Source organism: Labrus bergylta, chromosome 15, assembly GCF_963930695.1.
Source record: "Labrus bergylta chromosome 15, fLabBer1.1, whole genome shotgun sequence".
NCBI classification, from domain to species: domain Eukaryota; kingdom Metazoa; phylum Chordata; class Actinopteri; order Labriformes; family Labridae; genus Labrus; species Labrus bergylta.
In genome coordinates this window covers 1,295,892-1,323,391 of record NC_089209.1, presented here as the reverse complement: position 1 = coordinate 1,323,391, position 27,500 = coordinate 1,295,892, and the positions used below count along the sequence as shown (strand labels likewise).

Genomic DNA, 27,500 nt, shown 5'->3' with positions numbered 1-27,500 from the left:
AACCGAGGGGCGTCCAAAACAGCTGTGTGGGGAGGTGCCTGAAAAACACCGACCTTCTCTGGTCTGATGATAAAGTAACTTCACTTTATCATTTCAGTCACTACAGATCTTACATATTGCTCCTTTAAAGCATCGTTGTTGATTCATCATTCCAATTGACCCTGGCATAAGGGTTAAAAGAAGCTTCTTGACCTCTTAAATATCATTCCCTGATTTGGAAAATAGATCTCAATAAGAGTCCAAACTCCCAATGTTCAAGTTCACTGCTGAACTTTTTCAACTCAGTACAGTTTTCTTTTGAGTTCTTCTAATATTTGGGGTTTGGTGGCGCAATTAAAAAAAAATATCATGCTGCATAAATACAAAAAAAAATCAAGTCACTACAGTTATTCACCAAAATCTTATCAACGACTCAAACTTTCAAAATATACCCATCTGCTTTTTCAAGTTTAACTAACTAACTATGAATCAATCATTCTAAGACACATAACGCAGGTTCATGTACAGATATGAACAAGTACCTTACCAAGACTCGCCTGTACGTTTAAGGGCCGGTCGACCTTTATGATAAGCCAAACAAAACCCTGTAACTTTGCCAAAGCAAAATATCACCCTCTGAGGTTTGTTTAGCTCGGACATCGTTGTCAGAGTTGACGATGCTAATGGCACCAACATATTAGCTTGGCCACACCATTGAGTTGCAAAGCTAGTTCATCCCTGGTTCACCCATGAAAAAGGCTGTAGCCTACTAGACGTAAAATGGTGGGGGGGGGTTGAAAACCTGCAAGGGGGGTTGGGAAGGAACTGAAGCCTTGAAGGTAGCCACTAACCTGCTACCTAGCTGACTAGCACTGGTCTAGTCGGTCACAACAATTCTCAATGCTAGTTGGCTTTCTAGTTGGCTAGCTAGTTTTGTTGCTAGTGTTTAAAGCGTTTGACCAGAAAAAAACCTGAATTCTTGTCAGAAGGCCGCTGATAGGTCCTGGGATTGAAATCTGGGCAATGTGTTCACCAGTGGATGATAATACTGGTGCTAGAAATGGGAACCAAAACAGTTCCGGCGTCTTCTATCGTATAACTTGCCCACAGACTCATTATTTATATAGAGAATCTGTAACTGGAGATTGCTTCATTCAGGAGACTTGTGTTTTTACACACCATGACTCCTGTACCAGGGGGATTTTCTAAAAGATAGTTGTAAGATATAATAGCTTACTTTGTTTTGGAATCTCCAGTACCTTTAAACTCATTTTGTAAAGGATTGGCTGTCATGGAAATCGGTCCTCACCAAAGGTTTGTATAGAGATACTCGTGGTCGATGCATTGAGATAAATTGATTTTGTTCAGAACAGCACCATTCTTTATTCTGGTGCAACCAGGCTGTAGGACCTATAAATGTATCAGACAAGGCGTCAAAGATAGGGGACTGCTCTACGACCTATAAATCAGGCTTTTGGGAGATCCAGGTCTCCTCAGTCCTATCAGTATCAATATCCCCCTCAAAAAATGGCCACCGATTCGATCAAAACCAGTTACATGCTGGGTTCTTCAGTGTGAGCTCAACAGTGAAAATATGGAATTAGAGTTTTTTTTAATTGAATTGACATGAGGCACAAGTCTTGGCGGTAAAACTTTAAGAGGCAACTTTTAAAACCATCCTTCATTAACAGTTAGCAGAACACAGACGAACCAAAACCACGGGAGTCACATTCCTGTTTCAAACCCTCGTAAACCCTATAGAGTAACAATCTCTTTGGCACTCTTGGTTGAGAGGATCCCTCAGAGCGGGGAAAAGATCGTCTGAGGGTTGAAAAGGATTCAAGATGAGGAATTGATCCACTTTTGTCTGGTAATGCAATTTTGTACCTGAGATGATAAACAGATTGCTGAAAACTTCACAACAAAAGTTGGATGGATGTCTGATTAAAAAAAGAAAAAACTTTACAAAACATTAGAGGTAATCATTTTCAAAGTACACTGACAGTAACGCCAAAGGCAAAATCACATTAAGTAATTTCTGAATTAGTACAAGCTTATTTGTTCGCACAACTGTGTTGAAATCTAGGCACAAATAGTCGCAGTATCCATATTGTTTTTTTCCCAGATACTTCATAACATTTCAACTCAAATAACTTTTAAATATCTTCGAAAGTTTTCATATCAACACATTTGTATACCCAACTTAAATAATAGATGAAAGTCACTAATTGTTCAGACTATACATGTTTGAACTTTTAAACCTGTTTTATATAGATGTGTTATTAAATAAACTAATTTAATGTTCATTTTGCGTCTTTGGGGAAATATTTGACTGCCAAGAGTAATGTTCTTCATTACAGCCATTTTTTAAATGTTTCCATTGTCTAAATTCATAGTTTCTTGCATACTTCTTTACATCTCATGGAAGAGAACTGAACCATCTCTGGTGCATGAGATGAATTGCCTGTGTGAGAAGGCCTATCTCTGTTCTACAGGTTGTTTTGAAGGTTTTTTCAGACCCAAAAGGCCCCCAGTTAAATGACAAGTAGGTACAGCTAACGCTAGCAAACTGTACCTAATGTAAGACTGCATACAACTCCAGGACACTACAGTGCTTACGGGCCACCAAGGTCATGACAAACTGGGCTGTCCCTGGGTTTTAAATCCCACCAAAGTCACAGGTTGTAGCAGCACCTTGGAGATGACTACTGTCTTTCGGCCATCTTGTGGAGAAAAAAAAAACCCAGAACTCCTTCCATGTCATCCACCAACAGTTCACAGTCAGAGATGCATATTCTCTTACCATCACTTCCATACAAGACCTTTGGACACATCCAGTACGGACACACTGATATCTGAAATACAGCTAGGATTGATCACTCAATAGTTTAAGTCAAGTAACACCTAGAGAATATTTCAGACCAACCACAGGTATTGTTTTGCTCTTTTGCTAGCTTCCTGCTAACCAAGAGCCTGATAAAACGGGCTAAAATTGCGTCACAAATGTTTAACCTTTGTCATTGTGTGTGCTTGCGTGTTTGTGTCATTGGTTGTTGAGATAGCCGAGCCGCCGGCAGAGTATCTCAAAGATCTCGGCAATACAGAGAAGTATGGTGATCACAGTGAAGGTGTACATGGCACTGAGGAAGATAGTTTTTTCAAAGTGTTCGGGTACCATGCACTTAGTCACATTGAAGGCCTTTTCCAGAGCACTGGCATCACACATGTACAGTGGGTGAACCTAGAGGGGAAAGGAAAGAAACATGAGGTGGTAATACTTATGATCCAAACAAATAAGAACTGATTGTACAACCCTTGCTTGCTTGTTTGTGTGATTGATATTCAAGTTGGGTCCTAGGTTCAGCTAGTGCGTGCATGCAATCTTTTGTGTTGTAATAAGGCGAATTAAACATGTTAATTTAGTATCATGATGTGACTGTCACGCTCCAGGAACCACCTTGCTATTCCACTGCAGGACCTTTCGCCAAGGTCTTGGGACTTACCAGGGTCTAAATAAAGTTCCAGGACTTAGTTTTACCTTGCCAAAGATCCCTGCTTTGGGTGTTGTTCCTTCTGAGAGTAAAGGGATTTTGTTGTGGAACATTTTGCAATGAACATTTCTCATTGATTGAATACTTCAATCATTCAGAAGACTCTTTCATACACAAGGAGACTAATTTGTCAAATGTATTGGGTTCTTAACACCTCTTTTTCAGTCCTGAATACCTTTGAGGAAATGCAGCTTATGTAGGAGTTCTGTGATTCACCATTTTAAGAAAGAAGAAGAAGAAAGACTTCAAGAACCCCATCCATCCATTCATTATCTATACCGCTTTCCCGTTCGGGGGCGCAGTGGGGCTGGAGCCAATCCCAGCTATTGTTTCACACTGGTGATTAGACATGCTGTACACATTGGCCAAATTATACAAACATGCACAAACAGGACCCTAAGGCTATGCACTTATGGACAGATGTCAAAGTGAGGGGCTCTACACAGACAGACGACCCGGGCAGTTGGGGGATTTGGTGCTTTGCACAATGGCACCTCGGCAGTGTTTAGGAAATGAACTGGCCCCCCTCCAGCTACCAGCCCAATTTCCAAACTTGTTCTGTAACAGGTCTTGAAGTTTCAACTTAACGGTACCCAAGCAAAGCACCTACGGACTGAGCTACTGCCACCCCACAAGCTGTGGAAGTTTATTTAAACCAGACAGGGTAGACGCATGGAACCATGGTGGCTACTATCAGTACTCCTACTTTTAGGTAAACTAATTAGGAATTAAACCATTGGATACGCTGGAAGGATAGTATCTTTGGGCTTGCCTAAGGGGGACCTGCGAATACCTTTGGAAGAACTTAGGATATTCCCTGGTTAAAGGGTGTGACAGGTTCCCTTAGCCCTTATGTCCTGATGGGTTAGGGGTTAAGAGGCAAATCAAGATCTGAATCATTAGAAATCAACAAACCTGGAAGCCAAAGAGGTGGCTTTGTAGCCAGAAGGCGATGACTTCCAGAATGATGCGTAAAAGAACAGAAATGATGTAGAAGACAGTGTAGATGGGTCGTTCAAGTATCTCCTCCTGGTCAATGTTTTTACAGGCTGCGTAGAGGTGGAACACCGCCCCAGGAACCAGCACTGTCACTAGTTGTAACGCCCAAAAGACCTGGAGAGGACAGAACGATGGGAGGGAAGGAGTGTTAAAAAGCCACTTGCAGTAGACAAAACAAAGTTAAGGAGTCCTGGAGTATATATTGGAAGGTAGTGAGAAAGAAAATCCATTTAGTGGAGTGGGTGAGTGAAGGTAACTGCTATTGGTTATATATTGGCCCACCAGATATTCCAGATAAATAAAATGAAATATTTTGGTGGTTGATAACTGAGGCTGATGGGAACCCAGTGGAGCTCAGTGATGGCTGAAACGTTTTTCATCTACCAAATACAATTTCCTTTACCTTATGTTTAACAAAATGGCGGATGTTGATATGCATAACAAAACCTGTACGGTACCAATAAAACAAACTTATAGTGTAGTTTGGGAGCCATTATGGAGAGTAGATTGAGGTATTAGTTTTATGATTATGATGACATCTTATATTAGCCTTTATCAACCTAAGATAAAGTTCTGTTTGCTGGCGTTTTGAATTTGAAGTATTTGTTTTTGTAGCATTGCAACCTTCAATTTTGTTCTACCTGCACCTAAAGTAGCTGTGGCAATGGATAGCATAGTCTGACAGTCACCTAAACAATATCAGTATTTATTATTTTGTAGACAGTCATGACTGTCTACAATGGGTGTAACACCCGAGTTCCACTGTCTGTGATGTTTTCAGAGTTTTCAGAGTCCTATCTTCACTTTGTTTACATCACCGGGACGGCCGGCTGACTCCTCCCCTCGTGTATAAAAGTTGTTTAATTGAGGGACTAGAGAAAAGAAGAATAACATACTGTACTCACTGCTTAACTGTGTTTCTAGATCACGCTCATTTCAGGTCAATTTACATGCAGTGTGAAGTTACGAGCATAATAAAGATCGCTAGCATTAGCATGCTAACACAACAATGCAGCGCGAGTTGTTTTGGTTTCATGCTGGTGCTCAAGGGCGACATCTGCTGGATCAAAAAATCACATATAAAGCCTTAAAAGTTACATGGATGGATTTGTATTTTACTTTAGCAAATAACTTACAAAAATGGACAAGGACTTCATGAGAAACCTTCTCTTTTCTTTGGTACGATGTGTACTGATTGGGATAGCATCACTAACAGTGCCCAACCATGAACAAATGTGTAATGATCCACTGTTTCCAGATCGTCTCAAATATGTACCATGGAATACCATGCCACCAAAGGGACATGGACTGAGAGACTTTACGTGGGCACCTTAAACTGTCTGGTGGGCACAAGAAAGTTTGTGGTGTTCAGGTTGGGAAATGAAAAGTATTCTGTGTGCTCTATTCTGTGTGCTCTCAACTTTATGTTGAGCACAAGATTTTTTTTTCGGCATCACAAGAAATGTTCTCGTGAGCATGCGTTAGTTTCTTGTACACACCAGAAAACTTTTTTTTTCAGTCCACATGCCTTTAGGACGGCATACACGCTGATCCAGCGTTATCCAGGGTTGAAGATGCTAATGGCACCAACATAGTAGCTTGGCCACACCATTGAGTTGCAAAGCTAGTTCATCCCTGGTTCACCCATGAAAAAAATGGGGGGGTGAAAACCTGCAAGGGGGGTTGGGAAAGAACTGAAGCCTTGAAGGTAGCTGCTAACCTGCTAACTAGCTGACTAGCACTAGTCTAGTCGGTCACAACAATTCTCAATGCTAGTTGGCTTTCTAGTTGGCTAGCTAGTTTTGTTGCTAGTGTTTAAAGCTTTTGACCAGAAAAAAACTTGAATTCTTGTCAGATGGCTGCTGATAGGTCGCTTCAGCAGATGTAACGTCTGAATTCAGCTTGTGCTTATCTTGCATGGTTAAGATTGGCTGTCTTTAGTTTCATACTTTAAATGATTACAGAAGAATGAAAGGGTTACAGCCGTACATATCTGCATTATATAGTTGTTTAGTTGTTTGGGTGGGGTTTTGAGTTTTACCTGAGGTGTTATGGGTCTAAACTGGTTGTAGCAGTACAGGTTGAGTTCTCTGCGATCTGGGTCGCAGCTGAAGTGCAGCGCCTCATTCCCATAGACAGCGAAGCCAAGGACGCCCAGGAAGAACATCCGCACCGAGCCGAAGAACAAGGTGTGGAACTGGCCTATCACCGTCGGAGGCCTGAGCTGGAACACACACACACACACACACACACACACACACACACAGATGCACAGAGACGCACAGGTAAGCAGGCAGTTAGCAACAGGCCTCATTATGCAATGATACCTATGTCAGCACGGAGACAGAAAGGAGAAGATGTAGACACTCATGTACACTTATACAGATGTTATATAATATCCACAGATAAGCAGCCAAAAAGAGAGAGTAAGGCATGAAGCGAACACCAAGCATTCAGGTTTTCATGGCACCAACATGAGACACACAGATGTGCGCGCACAGACACACACACACAGTGAGAGACAAAGAGAAAATAGCTTTTGTCAGCCAGATAAATGCAGCTGCAACACCGAGGCCCTGAGCTCTGAGTGCTAACACAAAACCCATTCAGAGGAAACATTTCCCATCGCCTCCCGTCACCTCTCCTGACAGGAAAAGGCCTTAATGACACACTCAGAAAATAATGTCTCCATGCAACACAGACACAGAAATAAGAGGAGAGGATCAATGTCTTTACATGTTAAGCCTCCTGAGGGAGAATTGTTTAACATCGCTGCTGTCAAATCTTCAGAGATATAAAAAAAAAAGTTCCTGAATGAAATAAACATTCAGCAACTAAGATCTACTTACGCATCCTTCATAGAAGTTTTTGATGTAGTTTAAAGACATGGTTGGCCCGTCGGTTTAGCTCCGGGGCTGATCTGGGCCTTCATGGCCGGTTTGGATGCTGCCAGTCAAAGGCCACCAACAGTAGGGCTAAAAACTCTCCGACTGACCCCTCTCCCTCTCTCTCTCTCCCTGCCCTGAAAGCCCGTGTCAATGCATATTTTTTTTTCACCCTTTATCCCTCCATCAATTGACTCGCTCAGTAGAAAAAAGCACAACAGAGACAGAGGGGCCAACAATGCCCCGGGGAGGGCATGTGGTCCCTGTATTATAATCCCTATAGAACTATGTCAGCGAAAAAACACAACCTCCTGTCACACACAATGCAGAGACAGAGATGGCAAACATGCAACAAAATACAAAGCACCCAGCTTGGAAAAAGGAGCTCAACTGAACATTTTTTCATCCATTTTTTTTGCAATTTATCCCGAAGATTTGACGCTTTGTTCAGAAAGTCCGTCGTCTCTGCTCAGTTTAAAATTCAAATACATAATCGTCTAAACGTGTCATTCCTTCTCCTGCAGACACAAAGCTTTCACTCAGCCCGGTTAGAGATCTGATAAAAGAAGAACTTTAACACAATGAAAAGTTAAAGAGGAAAAATAAAAACAAAGAGAGATGACAACACACCCTGCACTGCAAATACTTCTGGAAGTGCATTGACGGAGCTGCTGTTGTCTCAAACACAGTCCCAGCGACAGAAAGAAAAACTTTCAAACTCCCCAAGAGTCAAAACCCGGACAAAGTGAAAGAAAATGGAAGTCCACACACCAACCGTAATCCAGGCGGCGTGTTGTTCATTCCCCCCTCTTTTTTCCACTCACGGATCCTAAACTCATGCCAGTTTGTAGGTCCTCGCGGGGGACAGAGAGCAGAGTCAAGTGAGACGGAATGAACTCGAGGCTTTTTCCGGTCGTCGCTTTCACAATAAACACGGAGAGAGACAAGAGAAAGAAAAATGAATGAGCTCGAAAAAGTTTGAGAAACATCAGAGATGACAAATAAAAATGGAACAAAGATAATCTCTTCAAAAAAAAAAAAAAACAGGTTATGCGGCTGTTTAAAGCTGATACAATAGGACAGGGGGCGTGTCCAGAGGTGTGGCTTGGGGGAGGGGCATGAGCCCACCCTTGAAATCTGATTGACCAGCCAAGGTACCACCCCAAATACCAAGACAATGATTGGCTGTTTGCTTTGTCAGAGGCAAGACAAATATTTTGGACGTTTCCAGCTGGCTGCACGTTTTCTTCACTCAGGTCACCATGTGGTGGACTCTGAAGCTTCAGTGTTTATCCAGCTCTGCATGGGTCTGTAAACCTTTCTGTGTTCTAACCTCTCTCCATTTTTCAAAAGCATCTCCAATATTGATCCTAGTTTGAGCACGTTTCTGCTCGTGGAGCTTATTAGAAACATGCAGAGGCTTTTTAGGTCGGGTACAATCACTTCTATCTGAACCACTTCTCTTGACCGCTTCCATCACTGCAACACCTGTTGACCTGATAACTGCTCTCATATCTGACAAACCGAGGGGCGTCCAAAACGGACGTGTGGGGGGGTGTCTTAAAAGCGCCTACCTTCTCTGGTCCAAACAAATCCAGAGCATTCAGGAGCAGAATCTAAAGTTAGAAGGAGGACATACTGGCTGCTGCATTGTTGTCAGAGAAGCCAGCACTTCAACATAGCATGTTTCCTTAATGATCAGATAGTAAGATACCTTTATCATCTCAGATCTCACTGATTGGACCTTTAATGGTGAAAGTGAGTATAAACGATCTCCTTTAAAAACATCTGAAAACTCTCTTTTCTTTCTTCCGAGTTTGAATTTTCTTGAACTGTACGCGATGAAAAGTTACTTTTTTTAAATCTTCATGAACATATTTTGTTCCTCCTCGTGCTTTAAGGAGACTCTCCTCGCCATCTGTGACAGAAAAACAACAAATCATCTGTGCCAATCACGGTGAATTCTCGGAGTCCGTGTGTGTGCTTCTCAAAGTGCCAGAATCAAACTGCTCCAGATGGCGACTTTAATCCTCCAACCTCCCGGCACAGGGGCGGGAATTAAAAAAATAATACAAGTTTGTCATGAATCATAGTTTACTGTGAGCGTCCTTTATCTCTGTCAGACCACCGGAGTATCCAACAGGTGCAACGTGTGGTTTGATTCCGACCAGGTGTTAGTCACCTAAAAGCTCCTCCGAGACAAACACTGACCCCGGGCTGTTAGAGCCTCCACCTACAGCAGCTCTGTGTCCCCTGTTACCTTTCAATAAGTGCTTTCAACTCATTATCATCCGGAGGAAAAAGCAGCGCTGACAGTTTTCAGATGTTTTTTTTAATGGATTCAAACTGGAACAGGAAACAGAATCCGCCTCGTTTCTAAACTACAGACATCGACAGCTTTTTGTTGGTATATTCTTACAGGATGAGAGCGTGTCCTCTCCCATAGTGTTGGAGCCGTGAAGGAAACCTGGACGTTTAGTGATACGCTGAATTAATTCACACAAAGTGACCGTCCGTGTGCAGGTGTTAGCAGAAGATAAGCCCACCTTTGTGTGAGAGTGTGTGTGTGTGTGTGTGTGTGTGTGTGTGTGTGTGTGTTTATCACACTCTGCTGTGGATTCTGGGTTCTCTCTGGGACCTCTGAATGTGCAACGTTCAATCTCATTCCTCCTCACTCCTTCGCTTACCCACCGCTGAAAAAGGCTGTGTACAAACAATCTTCACAATGCATCTCAGCCTATAGTAGGATCTAAAGTTAAGGAAACCATCACATCATAAAGAGTGTGTGTGGTCTCCTGTTAAATATCAACGATTGAAACGCAGGTTTGAAAAGATTTGATGGTGAAAAACATGTTTAAATGCAGATTTTCATCAGAACAGTCAAAACAAAAAATGTCACATCACTCCAATTCTCGCCTCCTTACACTGGCTACCAGTCAAGCTGAGGGTTGATTTTAAATGTCACATATCCTCCTCTTCTTCATCCAGATCAAATAAGTGTCAGAGCTCCTCAAAACATGTGTGTGAAGTTTCTTGTTCTAAATCCACTCTGATCCTGTATTTGATCATGCCTATAAACCCCTCTATTTCAGCCCTGCTCAGAACAGGCTGTTTCTGTGTCTGTACCTTTAAATATGTAAATGAGCTGTGTCTGACCACGCCCCCTCTCTGGAAGGGCTTTGGTGTACTCGATCTTTCTCGCTCCATTCTCGGGGCAGGGTTATGGGTTTGGAGAATGTCTTTTCTGAGCGTCGACAGAATGAATCCCCCCACATGGAGTCCAGACTCTTGTTGCTAACACATTAAGGACAGAAGCTAAGTCTGTAGGGACTTTGTAAAGTAGCCTATTTAAAAAAAAAAGTAAAGTATCCAAAGTAAAGACATCTGTTAGTCCGATCACTGTCCACTTATATCTACTCTTTTTATATTTTGTATTTTAAATTAAGTTTAAGCTTTAAGTTGTATTTAAATTGACACTTTATATTTTAGTTTTAAAATGTTTAAATGTTTAAAATGTGTCGTCTACCTGCACTGTTGTTAATTTATTGCTCTGTGTGCCTTTGAATTGCCCCCCGGGGACAAATAAAGTTTTTTGAATTTGAATTTGAATTGAAAAACATTGAAGGATGTAATAAAATATGAGGGACAAATAATGACTAAAGTATAAATAAATAAATGAATAAATAAATAAATAAATGAATAATGCATAAATAAATAAATATATAAATAAATATATAGATAAATATATTCATATATTTATTTATGTATTTCTGTGTCCATGTTGTACAAGGAAAAGTAAATATGTAAATTAAGTGGGCCGTCCTAACATTACTGAAGTAGGATTGGTCAATTCTGAAAAACAGACAGAAGCAAATTTACATAAATACTTTTCCTCTGACGACCTGGACACAAAAAAAATAGATGTGTAAATGTAAAAATACGGAAATAAATTAATAACTCAATTAATGTGGAAATGTATGCATTGATACATAATTAACTGTAGAAATACACTAATAAATGAATAAATCCATGTAAAAATATATAAATAGCCTTTTTCATTAACAAAGTGTATTTATTATTTATTCACTGATGTATTATTTTCAGCATTTATATATTTATTGATGCATTTATTTAATTATTTATTTATTTATACATTATTGTATGCATTTCTCCAAACATTTATTTATCTATTAATTTATTTATACTTCAGTCATTTTTTGTCCCTCATAATAAAATAGAAAATGTACACGTCACATATAAATAAATATACTCTAATGTGTAATAATCTATATTACAAACATTACAAAGAAGCTGTCATTAAACCAGGAGTGGCAGCAGTGACGTCATCTGTCCCGCGGAGGCTGCCGCTCCCATTGGATACAGACGCGGAAGTGAAGCAGACACTTGCTAACAACAACAAGGAGCTTCTTTCTGCTGCTGAACTTTTGTCTCCCGGAGGATCCGCGGACAGACAATGGCTCTCCCGCCTCAGCTCAAGTCCCTCCAGCACCACCTGAGGACGGCTCAGGAACACGAGAAACGGGACCCGGTCGTCGCTTACTACTGTGAGTGTGTGTGTGTGTGTGTGTGTGTGTGTGTGTGTGTGTGTGTGTGTGTGTGTGTGTGTGTGTTAGCTCAGGTTAGCCGTGTTAGCATCCCAGCTGTGTTTACCTGTGTGTGTTAGCTTTGTGTTTGTGTTTACAGACAACACCTGTGAACGAGGCGATGACTCGTGAGGTTAAATCGATGGAAACACATTAATATCGAGTTTTTAAACCTGTTAGCATCAATGCTAACTCTGACGTTAGCCTGCTGCTATCGCTCTGTGACGTCATGACAACAGACTTTCCCGTCAGTGTTTCTCTCTCTTTAAAGCAGATATTTGTATTTATTGGGACTCTTACGACATTATTATTATTTATTTATTATTTTATTTTATTATTTATTTATTATTTTATTTTAATATTATTATTTTATTATTTATTATTTTATTATTTATTATTTTATTATTTATTATTTATTATTTATTATTTTATTGAATTATTATTAATTAAATGAATTAATCTGTGTTGGCTATCTGCCATATTTAGTAAGTCGACGCTGACGGCTGGAAGCAGTTGCAGCACCTGATTATTAGCTGGTGTAAGTCCCTGGTTCAGCCTGTTTCTCTGAGGTTTTGTTGAGTTATTTAACAGTCATGACCTGAGTCTTCATAGTTCAACATGAAGTCTGGCTCAGGTGTAAAGGATGAGCTCCACCCTGCAGGCTGAGTCAGAGCATCAATAGTCGTTGTGTAACTTTAGTGTTGTATTGTTGACATCTACAGAGCTCTGGAAGTCCTAAAAAGTGAAGTTGTGTGTCCACAAGATATTGACCGATCCAGGGAAAACCAGAAGCCGCCATCACTGCGGCGGCCTCTCCCTTCTACAGCTCTACGAACATTTTACTACTTAACAATTATTTTATATGTTACTTAACCTTTTACAACAACGTAAAGGACTGCAGGAAGAACCTGTGGAGTTTTACAGTTTACTAACAGTCAGGAAAAATGTAACCTTGTAACCCGAGCAGACACTTTTCAAACACTTACTGTCCGAGCAGAGGACGAGTATATTCTTATAAACGAATAACAAGTCGTATCTGTCCTCTTTGTTCAGTCGTCCATCACCAGCATTAAAGTCTTTATATGTGATGTTTTGATCCAGCAGATGTCGCCCTTGAGCTCCAGCATGAAACTAAAACAACTGGCGCTGCATTGTTGTGTTAGCATGCTAATGCTAGCGATCTTTATTATTCTCGTATCTTCACACTGCATGTAAATTTACCTGAAATGAGCGTGATCTAGAAACACAGTTAAGCAGTGAGTACAGTATGTTATTCTTCTTTTCTCTAGTCCCTCAATTAAACAACTTTTATACACGAGGGGAGGAGTCAGCCGGCCGTCCCGGCGATGTAAACAAAGTGAAGATAGGACTCTGAAAACTCTGAAAACATCACAGACAGTGGGACTCGGGTGTTACACCCATTGTAGACAGTCATGACTCACAGAGTTATTTTCAGAGGATATACTTGATTTATATTTAAGTGTGAAACATCTCATAGAAAGACTTCAATGAAATGAAATTTAGCATTCGAGCCCCCAGCGACCCGGAATGGGAAAAGCTGTAAAGATAACTGGTGGATGAATAAAGTTTGAGCCCAGGTTCGAGACCAGCCTGTGGCTCCTTTCCCGCATGTCGTTCTGTCGACGGACTCGATCTACACATGTTTATTGAAAAATATATTAGGAAGAAAATAACAGAGGAGAAAACACACAACAGGCCTCTAGTTCTTAGTAATGACTCTCACTCCAGAGAAAAACTTTATTATTATTATTATTATTTATTCATTTTTATTCATGTTAACAGGAAGTGACGGATTCTTCTTCTGCTGTTTCTGACAGATTAGACGGACAGGAAGCTCTGAACGTGTCACAGTGGTTTTATGTTTCATTTGTGTCCTCTGTGCGTAATGACGTACTCGCTCAATCTCGCTTGTCTGTCTGCTATGAGCTATTTCTCCCTTTAAGGTTGTTCCTTTTTGTAGTTATTAAAAGAATAATCCAAAATATAGGAACACATCGTGTTGTGCTGCTCTGTCCTGGATGATCAAACGTCTTTGGTTTGACGGAGTAAAGCGGTAATCGCAAAGTGAAAGTCTTTCTTTTTCTGTGGACTAAAAAGACAATTTGAACTGAACTCTCGTAGATCATTTTGCATATTTCGTCTGTTTGTGACTTTTAGTTCATTGTGAATTCATAGGGGGGTAAATTAAAGGGATATTTTTGTCAGGGTAGCAGCGTACGGATCAACAACGGACGCGTTTCAGCACAGAGCCTTTATCAACGCTTTGTTTGTCATCTATTTTCTTTTTGCACTCGTGCACCTGAAGTTTTATTTCTGTTTGAGTGTGCTCCTTTTTTTCTGTTTTGAATTAGGCCACACAATGCAACAAGAAACATTTACAAAAATGTGGACTACAAAAGGATGATCGATTACCTTTTTTTTGTCACCGATTATTATTTAATGAACGAGTACTCGTTTGCACCCCAAGCGTCCATGTAAACAGTGAAGTCAGAATCCCCAGTTGGACTTCTGTTCATCAAACTTAAACAATAAAACTTTATTGAACCTGTAAACCATAAACAAAGGTTTTGAGAGCTCCAAAGAAGAAAGCGATAACGATAACATATTCATAACACATGTAAGTAGTTTCTTCCAGAAATAGCGTCTGTTACAGCGGTGTTGTACGGAGCAGCAGGAAGTAAATAAGGTCGTGGATGTGAGTCATTTCTGTGAAAGTATAAAAGTTCAAAATGATCCTGATGGATGTTCCTGCAGCTCCTCCTGTGTGCTGAAGTAGGGCAGACTATCGCTCCTGACGTCTGATTGATAATATAACTCACACAGGCCTCACTGCAGCGGGGGGTCCAGGTCTGACCTACTTCAGCTGTGACATGGACATGAAGACAGTGAATCCACCGTGTTGACAGCGATGTGAGCCCGTTTGTTCTGACAGCCTTTACTCTGTCAGTGTTTGCTCTTTTCATTCCAGCTTATTATATCTTTATTCTGTTGTTTTATACCGAGTGACACGTGTTGGGAAGGAGCAGCGCTCAGTGTATCACTAAACAAGGCTGTTCCATTCAAACAGGAAGTTGTTTGTTGTTGGACAGGAAATGGTTGCATTATTATTATTATTTTTTAAAGATTTATTTTTGGGCTTTTTGTGACTTTTATGGAGAGACAGGACAGTGGATAGAGTCAGAAATCAGGGGGAGAGAGAGTAGGGAGAGAGAGTAGGGAAAGGAGCCACAGGTGGGATTCAAACCTGGGACTACAGCCTCCATACATGGGGCGCGCGCACTAACCACTGCACCACTGCACCACTGCACCACCAGCGCCCCAATGGTTGCATTATTATCAGCATATATACACACATGCTGTTTCCCCCTGTGTATTGGTCTTCACAAGCGGGCTAATGAATCACCTGTGCATATACATGATGCATCATGTGACCTGCAGGAAACCCATGAAGAAGAAGGTAGACGTTGGAGCTGATCCCAGCCGTCATGGGGGCGACGGGGGCAGCACACACCGAACATGTCGCCAGCCAATCACAGAGCTGACATATAGAGACAAACAACCAGACACACCTACCGTTGACAGCCAGACGCTCTCTGCTCCAAAAACAAACAGACGAGATGATTAAAACACCTGATGAAGAAGAGTCCTCTATCCGTCTGCAGAGGGATTCGGGAGGCTGCACGCCAAGCTGCCAGCTGCCAGCTGCCAGACTATAGTTCTTCATCCAGTAATTTAACACGCTGATAAAAGACAGTGGCATGACTTGAAACAATAAGAAAGTATTCTGCTGGGAAAGTAAACTCATGGAAAACTCTGATAAAGGCATGATTACAGTCAAAGTGTGGGACTCATTCAGGCTGATTGGAGGTTGCTGAGGAGCTGAGCTGCACTCATCAGTTCTTAAAGGTCCAGTCAGTGAGATGTGTAGAGAGTGAGATGATAAAGGTATCTTACTCTCTGATCATTAAGGAAACATGCTATGTTGAAGTGCTGGCTTCTCTGACAACAATGCAGCAGCCAGTATGTCCTCCTTCTAACTTTAGATTCTGCTCCTGAATGCTCTGGATTTGTTTGGACCAGAGAAGGTAGGCGCTTTTAAGACCCCCCCCACACGGCCGTTTTGGACACCCCTCGGTTTGTCAGATATGAGAGCAGTTATCAGGTCAACAGGTGTTGCAGTGATGGAAGCGGTCAAGAGAAGTGGTTCAGATAGAAGTGATTGTACCCGACCTAAAAAGCCTCTGCATGTTTCTAATAAGCTCCACGAGCAGAAACGTGCTCAAACTAGGATCAATATTGGAGATGCTTTTGAAAAATGGAGAGAGGTTAGAACACAGAAAGGTTTACAGACCCATGCAGAGCTGGATAAACACTGAAGCTTCAGAGTCCACCACATGGTGACCTGAGTGAGGGGGGGGGGGAGACAGCTCTCTATGATGTTTAGAATTTAGACTGCAGTACCCATTTTAAACACTAGGGGTCAGAGTTACATACTGCTCCTTTAAATGACTGAACAGTTCTGAAGGCTCAGTTGGAGCAGGACTGTGATGTACTTGTGGTCACTTTGTCTCTGGAAAGTTTGATGCAGTCTTCCTCTGGAAACACGACCAATCAGAGACTCGGCATGGCTCATTACTGATCCCTGATTGGCTCCAGATGACTGAGGGTTAGAGCGACCGTAATGAGAGCGCTGATGTAGAGTACACCAACCAAGCTGAATGTATGCTGCGCGACTTCCTGTGGTAGAGAGGCTGTTTGTAATGATTCATTAAGGTTTTGGGTATTTTATAGTTGTTTTACAGATTTTTGACTGTAATCTAAAAACACTTTCCTGTAGAGAAACAGGTCGTGGTCGTGACTCGATGTTAAGTGCCATCAGAGCGAGCCGTCCTGTTACTTTATTTGGTTTATTTTCAACATATTTTCACTTTTATTGGCAAAACATTCAGCACTCTAAAAGCTACACATGAAATGAACTTGGCAGGCTGGTGATTTTCCATATTGACTTTTTTATAAATCTTCTTTTGAGCAGCATGTTGACAGTGTTTGCTTTTAACCTCCCGGCTGTGTGAGATGAGCTTTACTTACTCTGAGGTCTTTGGCTTCTTTTTCTTTGTGGTCGCTGTAAATTAGAACATCTTCACGGTCTTAAAATCAGAGAGTGTTTGCAAAAATTCATGTTTGTTTTTGCAGAGGGTACGACCTCCAAATGTATGGTTGGACACTTTCCAATTTCTTGGTCCATTAGTTTTATTTTTCAGTCAAAAGTAATGTTTGACCGTCATGATGTGTACACTCTGTCTGAAGCCTTAAACGTCCCATCCATCCATCAGCCCATCCATCTCTTCTTCAACTTATCCGAGGTCGGGTCGCGGTGACAGCAAGCGCACTAAGTCAACCCAGACTTCCCTCTTCCCAGCTCCTCCTGGGGGATTCTGAGGCGTTCCCAAACCCTCCAGTGAACTCTGGGTCCATCCTTGGGTCTCCTCCTGGTTGGGCATGCCCATAAAACCTCCAAAGGGAGGCGTCCAGGAGGATCCTAATCAGATGCCTGAACCACCTCAGCTGGCTACTTTTCGATTGCAAAGGAGTAGCGGCTTTACTCCGAGCTCCCCCAGATGTTTAAGTTCCTCACCCTACCTCTGAGTCTGAGTCCAGACACCCTCCAGAGGAAACTCTTTTTTCTGTCGCTGCAATCATATTCTCTCGGTCACTACCCAAAGCTCATGACCACAGGCGAGGGTTTGAATGAAGATAGAGCGGTAAATCGAGAGCTCCATCTTCAGGGGGAGCCTTAAAAGTTCTTTGTTTTTAAACTCAGGCCGGTCTCGTTCTTATGAACCTGTAACCTTGGGCGTTTCAGGGAACCCAGCCCACTTATACTTCTACAACTTCAGCCAGACCCTTAAAGAGTCTCCACGTAATCGTCAAGATTTGGAACACGAACTATTAAAACATGTTCGATGTAAATGGGCGGCGGCCCTGATGGGGACGTTAAGATTGGATCTTTATACGACTCACACTACAAAATAATCCGGAGCAGCATCTAGTGGGTTACACGCCCGTGATTGTTGGGAAATTTACCAATATTGAATTCCTGTTTGGAAACCATGGCAACCAGGGGAGTCGGACCTCACAGCGGCCCCGATTATCCTGCAGTCTGAGCCAGGCTTAAGATTTCACAGGTCAAAGGTCAATGCAGTCCCTGAAGGCTTGTCAGAAATATCAGTTTTTTGCACTTTGATACGATTCTACTATAAAGTGACTTATGTGATTACCTGTTTGGATACCATGGCAACAACTGTAGGCGCCATGTGTTGGGTCATTTGATGTTTTTTTAATTGACAAACAAGCAGACGAACTCCGGCTCACCGTCTCAATTTGACTGAAGGTCAGAAGTCTAAAAACAATCTTTGGTACTTTTCTAAACTTTCTGGGCTAGGTGGTTTTTTGTTTGGGCCTCACAAGAGAAAAAGGGGGCGGAGCTTGGAGTGAAAAATATAAAATCACAAATTCATAAACATTTTGAGATTGAATGATTAACATGAGAGCAGTAATGAGTTCTCTCTCTCTCTCTCTCTCTCTCGAAGAAGAAGAAGAAGAAGAAGAAGACTTTTCTACTCACTGAACTGAAGAATTGACTCTGAAATGTGGACAGAATCAAATCCTCAGATCGTCGTGTGTGTTCTGTGCTGATTTTCTTCAGCTGTCAATCAAACCGAGCGTCTGCCTCTGTAAAGTTTTTGTTTTTCCCACGTGGCTCTTTGTGGCTCGACATAAGAATCAGAGATTTTTGGGGCTGTTATGTGTATGAAGAGAAAGAGCGCTGGGCTCAGTGGGCGGCCGATAAGCCGATGAAGGTTATCTCAACCTGAGATCAAGCCGCTTCATTGACGTGCGATGGGATCAGATAGCAGAGATCGATAAGCTTTAAGGAAGGCTGAATGGGAATCGTTTCACCTGCAGATTGATCTTGATGGACATGTCTTGGGGTTGAGGATGCATGATCACTGGTTTTTGAGTGTGTGCAGGATGTGGACTGTTTGGCCTCCAGTGATCTGGGTCGACCACTGGAGGTCAGCAGCGTCATGTGTGAGGGCCTCTGAGCCGAGCTGGGACTCTGTGTGTGTGTGACTCTGTGTCTGTGTGTGACTCTGTGTCTGTGTGTGAAAGAGGGAGAAGCTGTGTGGAGGATTTTTCTGGTCTCACTTCACTGGTTTTTTTTTTTGGCTTCCACCGTCACTACTCCAAAAAAAACTAATTAAAGACTTTTTCTAATTGGCCAAACAGATGGTTAGAGAGCGAGCCAGGAGGACGGGTTTGGATTGGACAGAGTGAAATGTGCCTAACAGAGAGAGAGAATGGATAAAGACTTTCATATTAAAACCATAGCACAACAGCAGTACAGTTAAATTTAGGTTTTTATTCGGCATGTTGACACAGATCTTAGACGACTAAAAGCTTGCTCGGCCTGGACGTGGATTGTTGGAGTGTTTTCCCACAGCCTTTGGGGACAGTGGATTCTCTCTCTCTGTTATTTTAAAAGTTTGACATTAATGCCTTTATTGGGCAGGACAGCTGAGGCAAGAAATGTTGGGCGGAGAGATAGAGGGATGACAAGGAAGCAACCCGCGGCTGCTGCAGCGACGACTCGGCCTCTCCAATTATAATAATGGATCGGGTCCAAAAGTGCCTACAGCTTTAAAAAAAAAAATTCAGCCCAAAGCTTACATAATAAGAAAAGACAGGACTGTTTAAACTGCACCGATACATTGGCCACATTTCAAAACGTCACCAATGTATGTTAGACTGTGCAGGAGTTTACCTGCACAGTCTAACATACTGATTTAAAATGAGAAATAGTTTGTTATTGGTTGCCAAAACAGGTGTAGATATTCTTTAGATTTTTGCTAGTGAATGTATCTGCTGATTTATAGACGTCCCCCCACACGGCCGTTTTGGACGCCCCTCGGTTTGTCAGATATGAGAGCAGTTATCAGGTCAAATCAACAGGTGTTGTTAGACTGCAGTACCCATTTTAAACACTAGGGGTATCTGTTTTTTGTGTCCGTTAGACTTTTTGACTTTAATGAATGAGGAGATTCTTCATTTGTTGTAAATAGAATTATCCCAGAGTTATCGCACGTCCTCCACTCTAATGAAACTGTTACTTTTCCATCTTTCTGATTGGACCTTCACTTCATGGCTCAGTCTCTTCATGGCTCAGTTAGCCTTCATCAGCAGGTCTTTGTAAATTAGCCTCCTAACGCTGGCCAACAATCTGAGCTCACCTCCAGCCACAGAACAGAACGATCAATATCAGGTCCAGTCAGAGACGTGATTTGTTTGGCTGTAATGAAGCGGGGATAACTCAGACAGTCTGACAGCGCCTGGCTCAGAGTTCAGCTGTTCTGTTCCCCCCTCTCTCTCTGATTGGACCGTTGACGTTATTAACGAGCTGATGCTGAACACAGAAACCTCCCCTCTGTCTGAGAGCGAGCCGATTTATGTTCATGTAAGTTTGTGTAATATCAATTTATTGGAGCTCTTAAATGTTTTGACTGTGAACCTCTCGGAAGAAAAATAAGAAGTCAGGAAGTGTTTCAGAGCCTCGAATCCACCAATCACAGGAGGGTACAGCAGTCTGATACGAGAGAGAGAGAGAGAGAGAGAGAGACAGACAGACAGACAGACAGACAGACAGACCCCTCTAGTGTGTTAGAAAGGTTCCATCTTTAACTGACACTCTCATCTTCTCTGTGGGTCGTCACACGCAGCGACCCAGCTCAGCTCCACAATAATACCGTCCTTGTGGTCTCTGTGACGGGGGGGGGGGGGGGTAGGGTGGGGGGGGTGATTCAGATTGGCTCATGTTGTCAGTGACCGACGTCAGATCTGCGTGGAGGCCGTGGCGCTCTGCCAGGACGCTTCATTCTGTTGTTAATGAAACATGTTTTCTAACTCGGCTCACTTGATGTCATGGAGTCAGCGGTGACAGTGACAGAGCGCTCTGCTGTGGACGCTTCAAACCCTTTCATTAACTTAATGAAGCGTTAATGAGCATGAAGGATCTCTGTGCTGATATTGATGTGTGAGGAGACCTGCAGAGAGCATCAACACGACATGTTTCCTCTCTTTATAGAGCGCCACATGCTCACACGCTCATGCAGCTGCAGGAGTGTTGGCTACAAATGATGAAGTTTGAAGTTTAACCCTCATGCATCATTATGGATATTTTAGTCCATTTGGTCAAATGTTTCCTCTTCATCTGGTCATCATTTTGTCTGTTAGTGCATATGGAACACACAAGAAAGTCTCTCTCTTGACAAACTTTGGAATGCACATTTTAATGTTTTTTAATAGATCAATAGAACACTGAGAAACATGTTTACTACCCTCTGAAGTCACGAAGGACAAAAAATGTCCACTTACAAAAAACTGATATAAAAATAGAACAGATTCATATTTCTTTCTACTTTTTTCTGCATAAATCTCTTAAACAACGTCAGCCCTGCTCAAAACTACCAAACATTCAATTTTTAGGAATTTAACCCTTTAAATGCCAGTTTGATTACTTGATGTCACTGTTGTTATTTATGAAAAAAGTATATATATATATATATATTATATATTTGGTGAATTGAAAAACTGATTTAAAAATCAGTCTTGATATGTCAAAGATTATCCAAAATATTGACTTTGATCCATTGTTAGTTTGTGTGTAGCATCAGATTTAAAATGTAGTTTGGACATTGAAGGGAGAAAATGTACAATTTACAAAAATCTCTCAACAACTCCAGCCCTGCTCAAAAATATCAAATATTGAATGATTAACAGGGATTTAACCCTGGCATTTAAAGGGTTAAATTGTTTTAATCCCGTCCCCACGCTAAATTCTCAAAAACATCTTCGTCCACATGAAAACGCAAAAAAACGTGCTGTCAAGATCACGCCAAGTCAACAAGGCGACGTTATCACCTTCTGCCAAACAGAAGCATAAACCAGCAATCATTTTTGTATTGGTTGATTTAGCTGGAGTTATGCAGCAGAAAGTAAATTAACTTCCAGGATGGCTAAACATGCAGTACCTTTAGTGTCCACCAGGGGGCTCAGGCCTCGCAGCAGCTCATGTGTTCAGTGAGAGCGTGTGCAGCCTGATGTTGGCCTGCTTTAAGGTTCCTCAGTGTGTCTCTGTGTTTCAGCTCATTGTCTGTGATCAGGCAGAGCGAGGGTTTCACTGTCGGGGTGTAACAGCACAAAGACGCTCTTTGTCCCGTCATGACCGCCTAACAGGCCGTCTCACTTTCCGCCTCCTTCTGCAGACGAGGGCTTCCTGGCTGGACTTTCTCTGTGCTGTGATTCCTCTTGTGTACATGTGTGTGTCACTCGGCTGTTTTGGTGGAAACATTGACTTACAAACACTCGGCACTATGAGGTGGATCTGTGACACTGTGAAACACTCAAACGCTTAACATGAGCAGGAAACAGAAGGCTGACTCTGCACGCCTTATTGGACGCCACCACACGAGCAAAAGAAAGATGGAAGGAATTTAAGTTACACAATTCCACCACCAGGGGGCTCTCAATCAAAACAACAACAAAAAGAAGACATCGAGGCTGGCAGGGAATCATGGGAGTGATTCACCTCTACCCTCAATGAAAACGACCTCTGAATTGACCGTAGTCATGACGACCGGGTGAAACCGACCTGAGGAAGATGTTTACAGACGAGTACATGATGTTTTTATCACAGCAGCACAAACGGCAACAGAACTGTGTGTGTGCGTGCGTGCGTGCGTGCGTATTTTTGTGTGTGTTTGTGCGTGTGTGTATTTCTGTGTGTGTATTTCTGTGTGTGTATTTCTGTGTGTGTATTTGTGCGTGTGTGTATTTCTGTGTGTGTATTTATGTGTGTGTGCGCGTAGTATGTGTGTGTGTTTACAATACTTCGCTGCCACTTTAGTCAATGATTGTGTTTTCACAGCGAGCGTCGCGGTCCGTCTCTAGAGCGTAGCAGCACCTCTACGCTCTGCTCATCCGCTCAATTTCAAAATAAAACACAACAAACCGACTCCTGATCGATTTCAAAATAAAACACAACAAACCGACTCCTGATCGATTTCAAAATAAAACACAACAAACAGACTCCTGACCGATTTCAAAATAAAACACAACAAACAGACTCCTGATCGATTTCAAAATAAAACACAACAAACAGACTCCTGATCGATTTCAAAATAAAACACAACAAACAGACTCCTGTTGGTGACGTCCACCGCAGCAGGCTCTATGATGAAATGTGCAGTAAGTCAGTCAGTGGGTTTGTTGATGCTGACAGTATCTCTGATCAGGTCGAGTCTGACTGCAGAACGCTCTGACAGGTGAGGGATTGTGGGAGTTAGAGTTCTGACTGGATGGATCAGACTCGGGTGTGACTTATCGACCTGTTCCTCGTCTGTTGTTTGATGTTTGATCTGTTAAAGAAGAGATCAACATGTTTGAGTAACTTTGATCTGCTGCAGACACTCTGACCTCACTGAGCAGTAAAAACCTGTTTCCTCTTCTTCTGTGGTGTCCTGCAGGTCGTCTGTACGCCATGCAGACCGGCATGAAGCTGGACAGTAAAACCCCCGAGTGCAGAAAGTTCCTCATCAAACTCATGGACCAGCTGGAGACGGTATGTAGCCTTACTCCTTTCTCTCCTCTCCTCTCCTCTCCTCTCCTCTCCTCTCCTCTTTAGTCCTCTCCTCTCCTCTCCTCTCCTCTCCTCTCCTCTCGTCTCCTCTCCTCTCCTCTCCTCTCGTCTCCTCTCGTCTTTAGTCCTCTCCTCTCCTCTTCTCCTGTCCTCTCCTCTCCTCTCCTCTCCTCTCCTCTCATCCCCTCTCCTCTCCTCTCCTCTCCTCTTCTCCTCTCCTCTCCTTTCCTCTCTTTTCCTCTCATCCCCTCTCCTCTCTCCTCTCCTCTCCTCTCCGTTTCCGTTTCCGGTTTCCGGTTTCCGGTGAGTGTGAGTGTGAGTGTGAGTGACGGTGGTGGTGTTGCGAGTGGCGCGGAGATTGAATTGTTTGCTATCCTTTCTACTGTTTTCAAAGTGCATGATCAGGTCAGATTGTTTTCATATTTGTATTGAGTGTTGTTGGCTGTGTAAGACAGATCGTTGGAGGGGTTGGAGGGAGGAATGGCGTCTGCTGAGACGCCACCTCCGACTCTCCGACAGGGAGTTCGGATAGTCCCTCCGAACGGTACTGTCACCGTGGAGGAGGTTCTGTTAGCTGCAGGTGAACAGGTAGGCCATGAGAAACTTTTGTATGCATCCCGAATGAACAAGGCTGTGGTTGTTTTTCTGAAGAGTGAGCCTCTTGTGTATCAGCTGATTGAGAGTGGTGTGTTCATTAGGGATTTGTTTGTGCAGGTTTCCCCGTTGTCGGTTCCCTCTACGCGGATCACCGTATCCGGTGTTCCGCCGTTTATTTCTAACAACTTGTTAGAGAACGAACTCCGCAGGTTTGGGAAGTTTGCGAGTGGTTTCAAAACTGTGAGTCTAGGGTGTAAAGATCCCAAACTGAAACATGTCCAATCTTTGCGGCGTCAGGTGTTCATGTTTTTGGATTCGCCCACACAGACTCTGGAGGTTTCCTTTAGAGTGAAACACGGTGACGCTTCTTATATGGTGTATGCGAGCTCGGGACAACTGAAGTGTTTTGAGTGTGGTGATGTGGGACACAAACGTTTTGCGTGTCCGCACAGACAGCAGGAGGCGGCTAGTGCTGCCGCTGACGCGGGCAGCTCTGTTAGTGTGGCGCATGTGGCGGAGGCCGCGTCCGCGCCCGGGGCGGGGGCCGCGTCCGCGCCCGGGGCGGGGGCCGCGTCCGTGCTCGGGGCGGAGGCCGCGTCCGCGCCTGGGGCGGGGGCTGCGTCCGCGCCTGGGGCGGGGGCCGCGTCCGCGTCCCTGCCTGGGGCGGGGGCCGCGTCCGCGCCTGCGCCTTGTGCTGAGGCCGTGGCTGAGGTAGAAGTGGCTTCGACCAGCTCTCAGGCTACAGAAAAATCACAGACTGTAGATAATGATAAAACTGAAGATTCCACAAGTTCTGCAGTTGTAGATGTTTCATTGAAGGAAGGTAAGACAGTGTGTTGTAGCCAGGCATCATGTGAAGGAGAGGACATGGATGAAGATTATGAGTCAGACAATGCATCCATTGCTGATTTGCCAAATAGTGGCTCTGGTCTTTATTCTTTAGAGTCAATCAATCAATTTATGGACGAAACATACAACAAATCAGTAAAAATAAGTGACTACTTTAGTGATACTGAAAAGTTCATAAAGTCAGTCAGCATACTGAAAAGACAGGTTGGGTTTGACCTCCTGGACGCGAAAAAACGGTTCCGTCTTAAAAAGCACATCACCGCACTGAGGAAAGTTGGACGTAAGAGTGTGAAGAAGACAAAGAAATGATCATGCATCACAAGGTGTTATTCTTCTTCTTCTGTTCCCTGTTGGTGTCTACTTGTCTGTTCTTTCTCTCTGATCTTTCTATGAGGAGTCTTAAGATAGGATCTCTTAACATTAATGGTGGGAGAGACAGACAGAAAAGGGGCCTTATCTCTGAGATCTCAACTCAGAAAAACATTGATATCTTGTTTTTACAAGAGACTCATACCACACCATCAGATGAGACAGATTGGGGTTTATGGTGGGAGGGCTCTAACTACCTTAGCCATGGCACCAACTTTAGTGCAGGAGTAGCCATTTTGTTTAGAGCATCTGCAAATGTAAAGATCGTCTCTTGTGCTGAAATTGTAAAGGGAAGGCTTTTAATTGTAAGAGCAGAAATAGAGGACACTGTTTTCTGCTTCACTAATATTTATGCTCCAAATAATGGAGCTGAAAGGGTAGCTTTCTATACCCGCCTCCAAAAGGAGTTACTGATCTATAATCAGGATCAGATCATTCTTGGTGGTGATTTTAACTGCACACTTGATTTCACCGTGGATAGAATAGGAGAGGAGCCACATCCACATTCATCCCAGACTTTAAACACTGTCATCTCTCACCTGGATTTGTTGGACACATTTAGAGTGAAACATCCACAATCCAGACAGTATACATGGGTCAGGGTTAACAGTAACAGGGTGTGTGCAGCTAGACTGGACAGGGTTTACATCTCCAGAACTCTCAACCCCAGATTAATTCATTGTAATATTCTGCCTGTCGGCTTCACTGATCACCATTTTGTTAGTGTGGAGCTGATTATTTCACCAGGTGAAAGGGCTAAGTCCTTCTGGCATTTTAATAACAAGCTTCTACTGGACAATGTTTTCTGTAAAAACTTTGGGTGTTTTTGGGATCAGTGGCAATTAAGAAAAGTTGAGTTTGATTCTTTGAAGCTTTGGTGGGAGGTTGGTAAAGCTCAGATTCGTGTTTTTTGTCAGCAGTACACGTCACACTCTTCTGCTAGATTAAAAACAGTCATTAAAAATCTTGAGGACAACATTAAGAACCTTGAGGAGGGGTTAAATGGGAGTGTGGATCCCACCACTGGTACCCTGCTGAAGGAGAAACGTATGGAGTTGAGCTCTTTCCTGCAGGAGAGGGTGAAGGGAGCTCTTGTGCGGAGTCGTTTCCTTCAACTCAAAGACATGGATGCCCCAACGTCTTTCTTTTTCAATCTTGAGAGATCTGTGGCTCAAAAAAAGCTGCTGACTTGTCTGAAACTGCCAGGAGGTCGAATAACAGCTGATCCAAAGGAAATGAGCAGTCACGCCATGCAGTTCTATGAGGATCTGTTTGGAGCAGAGAGTTGCAGCCAGGAGTGTCGCAGGGAGCTCCTGGAGGGTCTCCCTCAGCTCAGTGTGGAGGAGAGGTCTCTTCTGGAAGGGGAGCTGTCTCTGGAGGAGCTCACTGCTGCTGTCACTCAGATGGCAACAGGAAGAGCACCTGGAATAGATGGGTTGTCCACAGACTTTTTTAAGAGGTTCTGGAATATCCTTGGGTCTGACCTGCATAGTGTTTTAATGGAGTGTTGCAGGACCGGGTCTCTTCCTGGTTCTTGTAAGAGAGCAGTTCTTTCCTTGCTCCCCAAGAAAGGTGACCTGGCATTGTTAAAAAACTGGAGGCCGGTTGCTTTGCTTTGTGCGGACTACAAGATCTTCTCCAGAGCTTTATCGAACAGACTAAAGGACGTTCTGGGAAGTGTGGTCCATAAAGACCAGAGTTACTGTGTTCCAGACCGGACAATCATGGATAATGTTTTTCTTATCAGAGATGTCATTGATGTGTGTAAAATCTATAATCTAAATGTTGGCATTGTGTCTCTGGATCAAGAGAAGGCGTTTGACAGGGTGGATCACTCGTATTTGTTTTATGCACTGAGGTCTTTTGGTTTTGGGGATGGTTTTGTGTCATTAGTTGGGTTGTTGTATCAGGATGCACAGTGTTTGGTGAAGATGGGGGCGGGGTTGAGTCG

At 42.9% G+C, this 27,500-nt stretch overlaps 2 protein-coding genes across 5 annotated transcripts in view; one reads left to right on the top strand and one right to left on the bottom strand.

Moving 5' to 3' along the window:
• gje1a (gap junction protein epsilon 1a) overlaps positions 1 to 8,365 on the bottom strand; it is an 8,946-nt gene extending 581 nt beyond the window's left edge. The window contains exons 1-4 of one of the 2 annotated variants that reach the window (XM_065964174.1): positions 8,186 to 8,365; positions 6,571 to 6,753; positions 4,446 to 4,643; positions 1 to 3,220 (exon numbers count right to left, since the gene is read on the bottom strand). The exon at positions 1 to 3,220 is cut by the window's left edge and continues 581 nt beyond it. In XM_065964174.1, coding sequence (XP_065820246.1) covers positions 3,023 to 3,220; positions 4,446 to 4,643; positions 6,571 to 6,753; positions 8,186 to 8,215 — 609 coding nt within the window. In that variant the 5' untranslated portion in view covers positions 8,216 to 8,365 and the 3' untranslated portion in view covers positions 1 to 3,022. Of the gene's footprint in view, positions 3,221 to 4,445; positions 4,644 to 6,570; positions 6,754 to 7,378; positions 7,595 to 8,185 lie in introns of those variants that run through there. The other variant, XM_020625621.2, reaches the window with a different exon arrangement.
• Positions 8,366 to 11,788: 3,423 nt separating this feature from the next.
• vta1 (vesicle (multivesicular body) trafficking 1) overlaps positions 11,789 to 27,500 on the top strand; it is a 58,178-nt gene continuing 42,466 nt past the window's right edge. For 2 of the 3 annotated variants that reach the window (XM_065963922.1, XM_065963921.1), the window contains exons 1-2: positions 11,789 to 11,979; positions 23,622 to 23,716. In XM_065963922.1, the coding sequence (XP_065819994.1) occupies positions 11,889 to 11,979; positions 23,622 to 23,716 (186 nt within the window). In that variant the 5' untranslated portion in view covers positions 11,789 to 11,888. The remainder of the gene's footprint in view (positions 11,980 to 23,621; positions 23,717 to 27,500) is intronic. The other variant, XM_065963920.1, reaches the window with a different exon arrangement.